This window comes from Bradysia coprophila, unplaced genomic scaffold (assembly GCF_014529535.1).
Source record: "Bradysia coprophila strain Holo2 unplaced genomic scaffold, BU_Bcop_v1 contig_24, whole genome shotgun sequence".
Lineage (NCBI taxonomy): Eukaryota > Metazoa > Arthropoda > Insecta > Diptera > Sciaridae > Bradysia > Bradysia coprophila.
The window spans coordinates 7,217,660-7,233,225 of record NW_023503501.1 but is presented as its reverse complement, the minus strand read 5'-3'; the positions used below and the strand labels follow the sequence as shown (position 1 = coordinate 7,233,225).

Genomic DNA, 15,566 nt, shown 5'->3' with positions numbered 1-15,566 from the left:
AGAACAGTCGGAGCGTTTGCTGCGACTTAGCCCCGTACAACCCGTAATCCTATTTCGTCCGCAACCATAATACGTCCGTAGCCCTAATAAGCCCGGAATCCTAATACGTCTACAACCCTCTAATGCGTCTGTTACCAAAATGCAAGTCAAGTTGAGCATGGTCAAATTTACTGAAAGTGTTCATTTTTAAAATTGCGCATAGCGCAATTACGAAAGCCCGTACGAAGTACCTTTCAAATAAAACCAACAATTTACGACATTATTTTAGAAACCCAAAATTTTTTGCCATCATTCTATTCGGTATTCAATTATCTCTCAAATGAAACAAAAAATAGCAAAATTGGATGAGATTTACTCGATTTATGTGCAAAAAACACTTAGGGCCGAGTAGCGGCCTTAGTCCAAGGGCCCTAATTTGAAACTTTTTTCGCCATCATTCTATTCGGCATTCAATTATCTCTCAAATGAAACAAAAACTAGCAAAATTGGATGAGATTTACTCGATTTATGTGCAAAAAACACTTAGGGCCGAGTAGCGGCCTTAGTCCAAGGGCCCTAATTTGAAACTTTTTTCGTCACGTTCTTTTCGATATTCAATTACCTTCCTTAAAAAACTAAAACTAGCAAAATCGGAAGAGATTTACTCGATTTATGAGCAAAAAGCACTTAGGGCCGAGTAGCGGCCTTAGTGCAAGGGCCCAAATTTGAAACTTTTTTCGCCATCATTCTATTGGGCATTCAATTATCTCTCAAATGAAACAAAAACTAGCAAAATCGGATGAGATTTACTCGATTTATGTGCAAAAAACACTTAGGGCCGAGTAACGACCTTTGAGCCCTCCCAACAAGCCCACGTTGCATCTTACCCAAAAACGATGTTCAGCAACTTTGTTCTACTCGTCAATACCTTTCATTTGATATATCACAAGCAGCTATTGATTGCGTATTTCAGTAGATATCGTCGAAAGACTGAAAAACACCTATAGGGCCCTACTAGGGCCGCCCTAGCTCTGGAGGGGCCGACCCTACCATGCTTATTTTCGAACTTGACCTTACTTTTGTCGATACCAATCGGGGAAAAAAAGAATTTTGAAAAAAGGTTGTGATTTACTCAAGCTAGAGGGATCACGGACGGACGGACGGACGGACATTTTTTTTTATTGCGGATTCGTCATCTATGAACATAACCAAATGCTTTGCCCTTACTGTCTGCTTCCAATTCGACGTGTTACAAACGGCATATTAATCTTATAAGCCCCCAGTACTTCGTACGGGGCTAAAAAGGCGATCTGAAAATTTCAGATTCAGATCCCGATCTCTGGCGGCCTGAACTGATCTGATCTGAAATCTGAAAATTTGAATCTGAAAGTTTTTGGATCAATCTGAAATCTGAAAATCATTATGACTAAACAAATGCTAATTTATCAGAAATTCTTGAACTAATAAAATCAAAAATATTTCTATATTAGTAGCAATTTTTGGAATTTCAAATTTTATTCTTGGAACTTCAGATCGCTTTAGATCATTCAGGTTGGATCAGATCAGATTCAAGTTTTCAGATTTCAGATCAGATTCAGATCAGATCAAAATTTTCAAGTCGGATTCAGATTCAGATTCAGATCGGGCAAATCTCAGATCAATCTGAAAAAAAAATCAGATCGATCTGATCTGTTCCTAGCCCTACGAAGGAAACGCAGAGTCTATTGTGATTAACTCCAAGACCAGTTCTATGAGAACAGCTAATAATTCAATAACTTCTTTAAAAAAAACTTTGCGTAGTTTGGGATCTTAAGAGAACACTTTCAACGACAGAACACTCAAAGTTTAGGAAATATTTACAATTTTATGAAAATTAAGATAGAGTTTGGATGAACAGCTCCCGAGCGCTCCAATGATTTAAAGCCACTTAATAATTTTTTTTGCCCCGCTCCGCTTGCATTTCTGACACATTCTTCCGTTATTATTAGTAAAAGAATTAGTTCACATTCATTTAAGGGAAAAACTACAAAACGCATTACATTAACTTCAGCATATATCATCAACTGACGCGATGAATAAAAAAAAACAGATTCACTCGCTACGCTCAATGAAAGTGGAAAACAGTTATGGTCTATTGTCCTCCCGGAGGACATAAAAATTTGATTTTCGTACTTAAACGCACTTATTTTCATATTATTTTGACATAAAATGCGAGTGCGTTTAAGACGAATTCGGCGATCGACCATACCTGTTCTCTACTTTCATTGGCTACGCTCGCGTTTTTACATAAACGATCATACCGTTCTTCTTGAAGAACCACTGGAAACCAAGCAACATTATTTTCAAGAAAGTGTTCAATTTATGTATGAGAGAACCTCACATCTTGCTCAAAAAACACTTGTAAAATTAATGGCCCATGATGAAAATTCATTTTGTGTCATGACTGAATTATTGTTACAGCCACTGATGATGATCTCGATTTGAGATCGAAATATTTGGCAAATAAATTGATTTTTCTGAGCTATTCCGAGTTTCAACTTATTCATAATTCAAGCTCATTTCCAAAATGAAATGAAGTTATATCTGTTGTCACACGTTGAAACCAAGGCTGTATACTTTGGGGAGGTCACGCAGACCGTCATTTTATTAGATACGCGGGAACACACCACTTCTGATGACTTTACATATACAAAAAATTCCCCACATCATCAAGACGACGAGAATCATCAGAGTAGGTGAATATTTGTATGAAATCGGCCATTTTATCATCAACTGTGGTGTGTAACCCGCGTATTTGTATCTGCGTGACCTCCCCAAGTATACAGCCTTGGTTGAAACTCACTTCTCGGCGGCTTAGATAACATCGGCGTTACCTGCGTATATACAACCTTAGATAAATCAGCCGATCAGCCGTTTTATACTTTCATATATTGCCGCTCTTTTTTTGTTGATAGATGAATGTGTTTAAAGATAGACTATTGCGTTCTATGTAATCAAGTTAAACCGTCTTTTTTTTGTTGTTGACATGGTTGACATTTGCTGCTTTCACGAAAGAGTATATTTTCAGGATTTTCGTTTGATTAAATAAACAAACCTAAAAAAGGTTAAGAATTGTACAGGCTAAATATACCAACACAAATCATGGCAGACGTTGCAACAGACATTTCGAAAATGAAGGTTAGTTGAAAGTTGCTATCTTCCAAATAAAAATCAAATTGAGGTTATGTATGTTATCGTCAACTAAAGGTCGCCGACTTGAAAAAGGAGCTAAAAAATCGTGGAAAATCGACTGTGGGAAACAAAACAGAATTAACTGAACGTCTCCAAGCTGCATTGATCGGTAAGCGTTCGAGATACTTTGCTGTAGCTAACAAATAACTGAGATATTATTGGCATTTAGAAGGCGACAACACCCTGCTTGACGAGTCCGTGCTAAATGATGATATTATGGACGACGACGAATTAAATGAAGAATTAGACGATGAGGTCCATCACGACAGTGATTTCAATCATGAAGATGTTGTTTTGAAAACTCCGCCCGACAGTATTAAATCCAAATCGCCTGAACCAAGCAGCCAGCCAACGGATGCCAATACAAAGAAAGTAATTTTGAAACGAAAATTGAACATTGTTGTTTCGCCAGATGCACCATCAACAGACGAGGTCTCTACGCCCACTCCGTTGGAAAAAACCAGAAAATTCACAATCACTAGTCCAACAGCAGCCGCTACAGACGATCGAACAATTACCATTTCAAATACAGACAAAACAAACGAAGATGACAAAAAGGTCGTCAAACTATCACAGCTCACAGCTAAGGAACGTTTGGAATTGAGGGCGAAGAAATTCGGCGCACCCATTGCTACAGAATCGTTAAAAGCGGCCAGATCCGAACGGTTCGGACTAACACCGATAACCACAACGGCAACTGATGCTAAGACTGAGTCAAACACAAATTCCAGCGTCAAGAACGGCAGCAGCTCGGTTGCGAATGTGGATGTACTTAAGAAACGCGCTGAACGTTTTGGTGGATCGGTGTCCAAAGAGATGAATAAAATCGAGAATCTCGAGAAATTGCAAAAGCGATCGGAAAGATTCGGTAAATCGGATGAGAATAAAGCAGCCGTTTCCGGTTCGAGCGTTACAACATCAAACGAACAGATGGCCGAAAAGGCTCGCCAACGCTTAGAACGATTCAAGACAACGGCGTAAATGTTGAACATGCAAAATCTAACAACAACAACAACAAAAGGTGAAAATGCTTCGTCATTGTCGCCCATACGCTAGTTGCTCTCGAACACAACAACTTGACTCTTTTCTTTTTCTAACAGTTAATGGAATCATGGATTTAATTTACGTTTTGTCGTCCATAATGTTTTGACGTGGGAGTGCCAATATTATGGAAAGGGAAAATAATATTCGTTTTTATACAAATTTGATGCAATTATATCTGATTAAAGATAGCTTACTCAAGTTTGAAAATCCATTTTTCGTTTATTGACTTAAAAAAAAATCTTAGACAAGTGCTGCTTCACCCAAGACGAATTTCATCATTAGACCGCTAAAGCACGGAGCGCACTTCACTCCCTTTTCTCACCGTTTTCAATAAAGAAAAATGAAAATTGCCCCCTCTGGCTTTCCATCATAACAGCAGTATCATAACCAATAGAGCAATTACCTTTGGGATCAATGGGAATTGTTTTCAGAGATGGGATTTTTCTCATTTGTACGAAAAATGTTTTCTTCTCGGTATTCAAATCCGATTTCCCGGTAAAGAATATTTTCAATCTTACTGAAGCAACCTACTCTTTAAGGTTCCTGAACACAATACGGCATCATTTCATCATAATTTATCGATATCTAAGCGCTCGACAAATTTCTTGATACAACAATATTCAACAGAAATTCAGAGAGGAAATTGTGCATCAATTTTGAAAACGTTTGAAAATGACGATGCTAATGCCGTTTCAAACATATTTGATTTGTTATAAATTAATTAGAATAATTTCTTTGTCGAAAGCATATTGACTAAAGCGACGCTATTTCAACGTTTCCGAAATGAAGAAAATTGATTAACAATTTTATGAACGCTGAAATCGCGAGCGAAGCGAGCGATATTTTTTGTTTGATTACAATTACAAGGCTACATTAGATCTCGATTGTATGCTCATCTGTTATCATCTAATCATTTAATTCCTGATTCCTGTTCGTTTGCCACCCATTTTGCTATTTTTAAGATTTTCTAGTTTTTCAACTTCAACCAATTTCAATTTTCGATCTCGATTACAAGAAGAGATTTTCCGTTTTTTGCTAATTTTCCGATTTCATTTGGTCATTTTAGTCAGGACCGAACGCTCGAGGTTTTTCGGGTTTTCCAGTTATCTTATGGAGCCATTTTTCTGACCCAAGGACCAGTAGTGTTTCCGCACTTCTGGTCATTTTCCTATTTCAGTCGATTTCCCCATTTCTAGTAATTTTTCCGCTTCTCCTCTCCTTTTCATCATTTCTTCCCAGTGAGCCGGTATCCGCTTTTTCGACAAAAAAATTCCTCGATACCAAGGATACATATTATTTGCACTCACGCAGGGATATTTTCCTGGAAAAATCAACAACATTAAATGTAGTAACCTCTCGTTCGTGAGAGCTGTTGTTTTTCCTTCAATGGTAAAATTTTAGGGCCAACTCTGATCGGCGTCAACTCAAAGAAATTATTTTTTATTTATTTACAATCAACATTTTTATTCGCTTATTCACTGGGGAGTTGAGGTAAAAGATCCCTCGAGGGACGTAAGTAGTGCTACTGTAATGAGTCATGATAAGGACGGTATATTGGCAAGGATATGGGAATCGTGGAGGTAAAAATTCAAAAAATCATGGGTCACACATTCAATTCATTTAGTAGGTTAGAATTGAAAAACCGGATGTTAGTTAATGTCTGGTTTTCGGCACAAAAAAATAATTCTTTAGCTCACAAATGCTCCAAAAAGGGCGAGTCCATTATGGGGGAATGTTTTGAGGATTAATTTTTTTTTGAAAATAGTTCGATTAAAATGCCATTCTGTCTTCGTAAAATCTCTGATCTGGTCTCTGGAAAAATAACTCGGAACGAAAATATGAGTCTTCACGATGCACTCACAAAACTACCTGCCATGGCATAGCTCTAACTAAGCCGAAACAATATAACAAAAAAACTCTAACTTAAAACTGGAAACAATAGTAATTTACAGGGCTATATGGATGAAAAGTAGAGTTTTTGTGTGAATTTTGTTGATCCGAGGCGAAGCCGAGGTCAATAATCACACGAAAACGAGTCTAATCTTTTCATATTTCGAAATATGTCATGAATTTTACATACAGAGGGCGTTGATCAGAGGGCGATCAAGAAAAGTACGGTTTCGACGCAAAAATTTTTTCACAACTGAACGAGAACATGTTTTTTCTCAGATTCTAAGTTCGAGATCTGGGTAAGTACTATCAATGCTCTCGAGAGAGTATTATTCTTAACTAAATACAAAGGAAAATTCTGATTACGAATTGCCACTTAAGATCTTAATGTTCTCATGTGTATTACAATTGAATAAAATATTTTGCAGATGCGGTTAGAGCCAACAAAACTAGCTTAGAAACAGTTAACTGATTCGTTATTCTTTTTCTGCTTCTTCTATTGACCTTAAAGTACTAGATTCGGTAAATCAACTACTTTAACGTTTAAGAAACACAAGTAAATGAGGGTTGTACTTGTGGAAGTTTATAAATAGGGACAAACATTTCTAACATAGGTCGTGTCGATGAGCAAATTAATAAAGCAAATCTAATAAAACTACGACAAAGGCTTTAGGGGTAATGTAAATAGATCTCAATATTGATGAGACTGCTCGTTTCGACCGATTGTGATCATTTTTACGATAAGTTTAACTCGGAAATCAAAAATGGAATGACGAATAATAGAGCCAAGGTCTTTATAAATCTTACAACATACTCTGCGACTTCAGCTGGACCATTCTTTCCCATCGATCGCTATCACCTAACCCACGGATAATTAAATACTCTAAATAACAGGTTCGATTGTATCGTTAGCCGGTTCAGCTTTCTTCATTTGTTATTCCCATTGACCAATACAATAAACCATCTGACTGCAAAGTCACCACATTTGACGAATAGGTGTTCGACGTACTCACTATACCACCGAATTGAGTGAATTGATTGTCTGAAAAACAATTTTGATTTTTATAAAATTGACAAACTGATAAGTCCTCCAACGTTACAGAAAGAACGAACAGACGAAGTTTCTGCAGGAGATTAGGTAATCGGAAAAGTAATCGACCAACTCACCCAAATTCCATTTAAGTCCAGTCGTCGAAACACAACATTTCCCGTCGATCGGTACAAATGAACACCAAAATTGTTGATCAACAAAGTCCTGTGGTATATGAATGACATGACTGCCCACATTTAACAGCCATGAGATGGAATCTCTCGATAGAATGAATATGTTGACATTGTCCAAAAATCCCTGTGCCTTAACTAATGTACTGATATGGGCGAAAATGTGATCGATTCGGCCAGAGGTGTCCAATAGGGCGACCACAGAGCCTATCTGAAAATAAAGTGAAATTCGCTTTAGAACGGAATATGTTTCCCAATACAATGAGCAAAACACCAACGTTGTCGCTTTGAATATAAGGTGACAATTCCATCAATGATTTGGTGAAGTCAGTGTGATCCTGATTCGGTGTATGGATGACGTTCGTTGTTGGTGATCTTTTGAAGTGAGCCATCGTTGAATCGGTGATCGAATCGAAATCTCCTGTTACCAATTCAGGATATTCAGCGGTAATTAGGTCGGGATTTTTTCTGAGAAACTCTAGCCACTGATTGGCTCCTCCATCGACAAGACAGCGACACTTGGCTGTAAGTAAGCAGAATTGTATCACATACTGAACGTGGACTAGACATTCAATTCACCCTCATTTTACCTCTATCCCATAGTTGTTTAGTGTGCGTTGGTTTCAAGTCAATAGATCTATTCAACACGACAATTGCATGGTTGGCTTCAGTGGATTCAGAAACTGTAGAGTCTAGAAATTCAGATGGTGTCCACACCTTTGATTTTGTGGGTGGTTCCTGTTCAGATAAATATTTGGTTTGAGACAAACCTTATGCCAACAACAATTATATAGGAACAGAGACCATCATTCTAGGATTCACGTCTTGTCGGAATAGTACATTTTCAAAAAATTTCTGGATGAATGACATCCACATAGTTTGATTGGCAATTATAAAAGATTCATTCGCGATTTCGATTAAAAATTGCGCGAACGGTTACATCAAAACTTTATCAAGATAACAATTTTATTAACTATCATCACGTTCATCACACACGCTGAGTGGAGTTCAATATTATTTACACAACCACCACGCACACACATAGAACTTCCTTATGTCACTATGACATTATCGTGAGTTGCCGTCACGCTTCGTTTGCGCAGCATGTTGTGTGAGCAAGATATTTTGTTTGAGTCTACTATAGCACTGCTCCTGAACTTAGGAACAGTACTATGGTATAACATTGAGTTAAGTTATAATACGCGAGTAGGTGATTTGTGAAACAAGTGGGAGAAAATGGAAAGTTGGATGGCGATGGAGTTACAATTTATCCCTGCTCTGTAACCAACGTTTTTCATGTCTGCAAAGGTTCCCAACGGAAAATTTTCGTCTGTTTCACTCTCTGACCTATTTTATTATCGGATGAGAATAGCTAGGAGAATGGGAAGGAAGACATGGAGGAAAAGCTGGTTCTGAAAGGGTATACACTAGTGCATATTTTCGTGAAATTGATTTTTGAAATTCTTTAAAAGCAAAATTCTTGAAACTAAGACTCGGAACAGGTCGATTTTGACCTGATTTTTTTATTTGACCGAAGAAAGGGATTAATCATAAACTGTTATTCTAACTTGCAGTCTATAACCAATGATCTGTGGATTTCCTCTTTGTGTTTGCGTCCTGCAGAAGGTTTTACAGCAAGAATTTTTCTGTGACTGGGTTTCCGTGAAAATTTTGTCTGTAGCTGATTGCCAGTGAAAGTGTTTTCTGTGGTGTTCAAATCGTTTAGGTTTCCCATTAAAAATAACCTGAGCCTGATTTACACTTGACCTGATCTAACCTGACTTGTCGTAATTTTAATTCGAAATTTAAAAAGGAAAATAGTAAAACTTTACATAGAAAATCAAGTAACCTGAAGACTTGTCAGGTCAGGTTATTGCGGAGATCATTATTTTTCGCGTCGAAACAGATTTCAGGTTAATTCGGGTCAAGTTAAAATTAAACCAATCACGTTCAGGTTTCCTTACTCGAAATTCTAAAATTCAAAAATTCTCGAAAATTCCAAGGTTCTGAAAGAACCGGCTAAGCTCATAAAGTGAAAAAAAATCTCGTAATTCTTGAAAATTCTCGAGAAAAAAATCCTGATGGGTCTTGGTCCCTCTGCATTTATTGTTGGCTAAGCGAATTCCAACATATTTAGTTGTTGATTAACGAACACCTGATTTTATGTTTAGATTTAAAACTCGAAAGATTTTTTAGAGAAATTCACTCCGACTTAAGCAAAACCGCAACTATTTTTTGGATTGATTCAATGTAAAGAGTGGACTCTACTAGGTCGACTCTATTCATATCAGGAATCCTGGTTCGGCCATGATGGTTATGGGCTTGAGTTATACCAAAAACGTGACTTTCTTCGTTTCCTTTGTTTGATCGGAAATGGAGACACTCTTAAGAATACATGGAATAACAATCCTACTAAACACATCATTTTAATCTGAATTTCACCTAGACCTCGTTTAATATTGTTGGTTGAAGCATGAAGCATACAAATTCTAAATTCATTGAGTGTTTGCCTATAACGGTAGATGTACATTACTTAACCACATAAAAATTTGCTTGCGGAAGTTTTTTTTTTAAAGATTGAAGAACTGTTAAATCGTTCTCATTTACACATAATTATATCAAAATTACAATTTCATTGTAACAAGTTTCATAAATAACTGGAGAACAGTTTCGTTCCAAAAAGGAAGAATCAAAAGAGAAAAATCACACATCGTTTCGTGAACCATGTTCAAATTACATTGGTCAATATACACCTTTTCGACGCAAATGAGCGAGTCTTTTCAGTTTGTTTCTAAAAATGTTCTAACTATACCTAGACGTTTTTTGTAAGAAAATGGAATGCACTTGTTGTGATATTCAGTTTCATCTGCTATTGAAAACCCACAACAAAAATAGACGACGATCTCTTGAAACACTTTGATCTTATAGCAAAATGCATGTGTTAATACAAAAGAAGTAAAAGATTTCGAATCCAATGTCTTGAATATTCTAAGATCAAAAGAAGTAATAGACCCGTTAATACTGCTGATGTGCTTGCCGTCTGTGAAAGATGATTTGAAATTGAAAAAAGAAAAGAAAAACGACATCGTACTGATACATATTATTTGTCCAGGTCAATTGTACCTCTTCCATCATGGTCTATTTTTTGTTCTTTTAGTTCTCGAATTGTGAATAAGAATTTCAAAACTGTAGGTACAGATATCACACCTACAACACACTCTACACAGACTCTTGCAGATCATCCGCTGTACATTTCTTACTCTTTTTGAAATGAATAGAAATCTGATTCTGTTCATAATCACCATTGGATGCTTGTTCGGATTTTGTACAGGAACAACACTGGAAGAAAATAGGCGAAGTGTTAACACTTCCGGCGATGGACTGAAAAAACTGTCAAGACGAAAAAGATATATGGCCTTCCCGGAAGGTTCATCGTTCTCGGTGCGTATTTTCGAAGTGATTGTCTAACTTCACCAGCTAATCATCAGTTCATTAGGTGGCGTTTTGTGGAACATTTGGCTACATTGGCAATCCAAATTATATTTACATAAGTTGGGCGCTGAATTACGGTGTCGCTTATGAACTTCCGAATGAAACGTTTGTCATAAACCATCAACATCTAACTAAGCACAAACCGAAGCCTGAAATTCTTCGGCGACATCGGCGAGAACTGTACAATAAATTAGAGGTCGCAATTGATAAGTGAGTATTATTTGTCAGAGTTTTCTGACTTAATCAGTCTCATAACGGTACACGCGGTACTTCACGTTTGTCGGTGAGGAAATCTAAGTTGAAACGTATTCTTTTCTTCACACAGCATGGGATACAATGGAAGACAATGCATTTTACGAGCTCTGTGCGAGAGCACGCAATATTTTAACAGCAAAGGATCAAATATGGTGGAGGAGTTGGTGCGTACCGTGTTCACATTACCAACAACGAAGGTACTATCATTCGAGCACAATACCATACGAGAGTATGACCAGGCCCATCGGAAAGGGAGAAATAAAATATTATGCCCGATGGAGTATCCCGGTTGCAGTTTTTCATTGATTGAGTTAGCACTGGGAACGTATTCGAATCCATTAAATTTTATGTGAAATTTTAACCTGTATTTTTAACGTCTGGGATGGTTAAGCGTATAGTCCAACAGAACAGTTTTAGACCCTCGATAATTTTAAAACCGACTGTTGATTTCATAAATAAGTTTTTGGAGATTTGCAGGAAATTGTTGTAAATCAACTTTCAATTCTACTGGACTGCTATTGTCTCTGATATCTCTGAAAAATTATACCTAAGAATTTTCAGTGACAACAGGAACAATTCTCGAAAACTGAAGAGAGTTTTTGCGTCAATACCATACGATGTCCGTAAAATGCATGGATATGAAAGAAGAGATCCAATGCTCTCTCTAGCACCAAAGATAACTATGAGCCAAGTCAAATAGTGGGCTTAAATCATATCGAGAGTTGGCTATTCTTTTTCGTGTCGACTAAAATACCACGAGCGTACACGGCCGCAATTTAGATGAGGGACTTAGTGAAAATTTTAAATTCTTTTGTTTAAAATGTTCATTGAGTCTCCTTATGCAAATCATTTCATTTCATTTCATTTCATTTATTTCAGTTTCAAAATTACAAATACAAAAACATATGCGTAGCTCTAGTGTGAAATTACGGAAGTACAGGACATTTGAGATTTTATGTCGTTCTAGCATTAATATTCGATTTACAGACATGAACTCTCAGGTACTACTTTCCCACTTCGAACATATTAGTTGACGACCACAATCCGACACTAATCAATTTTTGTTCCATTGATACACCTTTCTGTTCTGTATTTATGTGGTTGAAGTTCGTACAGACCACAAAAAACGGTGGTACCTGTCGATATCAGTTTTTTGTATTAAAAACAATATTTTACTGGTCATCTCGTATTTTGTGCGGCACTTCGGCACAAAATACTTGATCATCGGGATCACGATACCGAAGTTCCTTTCTCATAGAAGAAGTGTCTTTTACTGGTCATCTCGTATTTTGTGAAGCACCAGTTAATAGTTATTTGCATCACTTGGATTGAAACCACGAAATTACAGTATACGTGTGAATTCGTATACCGAGAGAATAATTTTTGCATAAGTATGTATGTTTCGTCGAGACGAAGTCGAAGACGATGCTGTGAAGTAGTGCTCAAATCCACAATCTATACACAAACAACAAAACCAAATATAATTCAAGGTTGAACTTGAATGTATAGAAGAATTAGAATAAAAACGAAACCGAAAATACGCGATATAAAGCCGAACGAGTTGATTGTTCGATGTGCATCACACTACTCGTTGATACGGAGAGTAAGCTCCGCCTTCGTATCAAATTTCTCTCTTCGACGAATAACATAAACAAACTCCACCATTAAGTAAAACATCACCTGGATCCCTAGAACTGTTTGCAAGGTCTGCTGAGAGAGAACTAAAAAAGTGTGGTTTCCGATAACTTTTGACGCGTGATATTCAGTGTTTTCATGGTTTGGCGAGTGTGAGAAAATAGCTTCGGTATCGAGTTCACGATGATCTCGTATTTTGAGCACGTGCTTCAATGTTACGTAATATTAAGTATATTTGGTATTTCTTTGAGAAACTGGCATCGACAAAAAATTCTTAAGATACCAGCGTATTTTGTGGTCTGTGCGAACTTTTTCCAGGTCCGTATTTGTATTTCCGCCCCATTTCACAAGTGACTAACAAAATTTAAAATCAAATAACTTATCAAACACTTCTCTTAGAGCATCTTAGTTTTTTTTTTTTGTATTCGGTTCACTAATAGGATAGTGTTCCATGAAGACTAAGAGAAGTCCGGTAGCCTTCATCTATTTCAAAACGAAATTTCGTTTATCACGGGACATGCTATGGAATTCGACAGGTGCTCGACAAACTACTTCAGGATATACTGACCAAAATATGCCCATCTTCTAACTCGAACCCACAGTTATGATATTCAAAATCGGATAAGATTTTCGCAGATTGCAATGTTATGGATTTGGTATACATAGCCATCGATAAACGCTTTTATTGTATGTAAGTAGTCACCCGTGACAACTAAACTTGCCCGGACCCAGAACGTCATTTACAATGTTTAAACGTTACCGACAAATCAGCGACTTCATTAGATATTTTCCTTACCGTAAGTCCACTTTTTAAACGAAGTAATTCTGTGGGTACTCACCGATCGAAGCTTGGGTTTCAATTAATAGAAAAATTCAACTCTGGCAATTCGGTAATCATCGATTTATTGATTACGATTTGTGTATTACATTTATTTTGTCTTCTTAGACTTAATCTTTCTATGATAGAAATCATATTCTTTGCCCTCCAAAATGTAACCGTCAGCACGTCCACTCTGTCCAGGTCGGGATGAAACACAGGCTGCAATGCACAAGAAAATTGGGAAAAATCAATAAAATGGCAAAGTTCAATGTGCTATCCATGCGGTTGATTGGATCGAAATTATCAGAGTAACTATGACAGCATGATCATATTTCACGTATGGCTTCATCTCAGAACGAGATTAGACCAAAAATTATGTGAATCGCCGAGTGTGGATCATCATTTAAAAAGCAACAACAGCAAAAGACATTGGAACCAAATGAAAACTTAAGATTTAACTCACCTAGAAGACGACCCTGCGAGAATTGTTCCTCCAAATGTGGCTCGACCTTAGCATACTTTTGACGTGCAAGATACTTGGTCATTTGCTTCTGGGTTCGCTTCTTGGTCAGCACATCGTTTTCTTCGCCGTCCTTGTTCTTAACATCACGCTTACGTCCCAATGGTAGGATGTAATGACTTTCATACCATTGCCGGAATGGTGTGGCATCGATCAAAACAATGGCGTTTTTCACCAATGTTTTTGTTCGCACCAATTCATTGTTGGATGCATTGTAGACGACATCGATGATACGTGTCTTGCGAGCTGTGCCTTCTGATGCCCACGCAAAGTTACCGGTGTCTAAACGAAGAGCACGGTATTTCTTGTTTCCACCGCGGGTACGCACATCATGGACACGGTGTACTCCGATCTGTAATGGATGCGAAACGATTGGTTAATTTGGACAATGTGCAACGGTGACAAGATATAGCGGAAGTGTCAGTATGCGCATTGAGTTTTATCGTCATTGTAACAACTCTGCTGACACGCAAAATTTTCTCATCATTGGATTACAACTTCGAAAATATTCAATCAAATGCCGGACGTACCTTTGTATTGGCGGCTGGGCGACCTAATTCGAACTTTCGCTTCTTGCGGGTAAGTTTCCTCTTACCTCCGGTTGCTCGTCGCTTATGGAACGGATCACGGCTGATACCTGCAAACAAGTTTGAGGTTATAAAACTTCACTAATTTTATCAATTACACCAATGTTTTATCGGATAAATTGCGCTGCCGCTGGTGAATTCCGCACATTTTTAATTCACGTGAATCGTTTGTACGAAAGCATTGTTCGTCGTAGTTTGAAACAAAAATTGTCAAAGATTGTCAAAAAACAAAACAGACGATACGACAGCCGAAATTTAAGTTATCGCAAATAAAATGGAATTTTACGATTCGATCGGGAAAATACTTTCTACATTCGATAGAACCGACAGCGGCAAAGCAATTTTGATTAAATTTAACTTTAAATTTGTTAAATTTAAGGCAGATGATTTAAGATAAAAGTTTCACTAAAATCGCAACCTACCCATTTTACAAAAGAGTACAAATAGAGAAAGAGTAAACGGATGTCGCGGTGACGTTTGTCGAATGTATTCAACGAAAAACAAAAATTTGTTAGCATGAGGCGGTGAGTGCGTTTAATATTTTACTAACTAAAATGAAAACTAGATGTAGTGAGTGTAGTGGTGGGAGTAGTGTAGTTCATTGAAATTTTTAATTAGTTTCTATTGACGCCTACGGTTCGTGTAAAACAAATGAACCAAAAAATAATTTCCAACGCTTCCTTATAAGTGAGCATTTAACGTTTCGTCAATTTTTTAAGAACTTGACTGAAGACTTAAAGTTACAAATATTAGGTATTACGAACGCATGAGAATTGAGGTGCTAAGTCTGAATTAACAGTTATCCGTTTTTGTTTCCGTGTACAGTTTTTAACATTAAAAATATCGATTTGTGTCGATACTTTTGAATGTTAAAAACAGTACATGACAGTTG

At 37.2% G+C, this 15,566-nt stretch overlaps 4 protein-coding genes across 7 annotated transcripts; 2 read left to right on the top strand and 2 right to left on the bottom strand.

Moving 5' to 3' along the window:
- Positions 1–2,984: 2,984 nt before the first annotated feature.
- On the top strand, positions 2,985–4,465 carry LOC119077700 (SAP domain-containing ribonucleoprotein). 2 transcript variants are annotated; one of them, XM_037184973.1, is made up of 4 exons: positions 2,985–3,156; positions 3,226–3,319; positions 3,380–4,231; positions 4,311–4,465. In XM_037184973.1, the coding sequence occupies exons 1-3, from the start codon at positions 3,121–3,123 to the stop codon at positions 4,189–4,191; spliced, it is 942 nt and encodes a 313-aa protein (XP_037040868.1). In that variant the 5' UTR covers positions 2,985–3,120; the 3' UTR covers positions 4,192–4,231; positions 4,311–4,465. The 2 variants fall into 2 exon arrangements, with proteins under 2 accessions (XP_037040868.1, XP_037040867.1); XM_037184972.1 differs by having other exon boundaries at positions 2,986–3,156; positions 3,380–4,465.
- A 2,035-nt stretch (positions 4,466–6,500) lies between these two features.
- On the bottom strand, positions 6,501–8,418 carry LOC119077702 (thiamin pyrophosphokinase 1). 3 transcript variants are annotated; one of them, XM_037184977.1, is made up of 5 exons: positions 8,173–8,418; positions 7,956–8,103; positions 7,644–7,888; positions 7,312–7,576; positions 6,501–7,186 (listed from the first exon to the last, which is right to left on the bottom strand). In XM_037184977.1, exons 1-5 carry the CDS (start codon positions 8,239–8,241, stop codon positions 7,062–7,064), a joined length of 852 nt encoding a protein of 283 aa, XP_037040872.1. In that variant the 5' UTR covers positions 8,242–8,418; the 3' UTR covers positions 6,501–7,061. The 3 variants fall into 3 exon arrangements, with proteins under 3 accessions (XP_037040872.1, XP_037040871.1, XP_037040873.1); XM_037184976.1 differs by having other exon boundaries at positions 8,170–8,417; XM_037184978.1 differs by having other exon boundaries at positions 8,349–8,393.
- A 2,033-nt stretch (positions 8,419–10,451) lies between these two features.
- LOC119077710 lies at positions 10,452–11,483 on the top strand. The gene is made up of 3 exons (XM_037184989.1): positions 10,452–10,806; positions 10,862–11,067; positions 11,183–11,483. The coding sequence occupies exons 1-3, from the start codon at positions 10,636–10,638 to the stop codon at positions 11,463–11,465; spliced, it is 660 nt and encodes a 219-aa protein (XP_037040884.1). The 5' UTR covers positions 10,452–10,635; the 3' UTR covers positions 11,466–11,483.
- Positions 11,484–13,633: 2,150 nt separating this feature from the next.
- On the bottom strand, positions 13,634–15,212 carry LOC119077711 (40S ribosomal protein S8). Its single transcript, XM_037184990.1, has 4 exons — positions 15,097–15,212; positions 14,618–14,724; positions 14,031–14,439; positions 13,634–13,786 (listed from the first exon to the last, which is right to left on the bottom strand). The coding sequence occupies exons 1-4, from the start codon at positions 15,098–15,100 to the stop codon at positions 13,677–13,679; spliced, it is 630 nt and encodes a 209-aa protein (XP_037040885.1). The 5' UTR covers positions 15,101–15,212; the 3' UTR covers positions 13,634–13,676.
- Between the last annotated feature and the right edge of the window lie 354 nt (positions 15,213–15,566).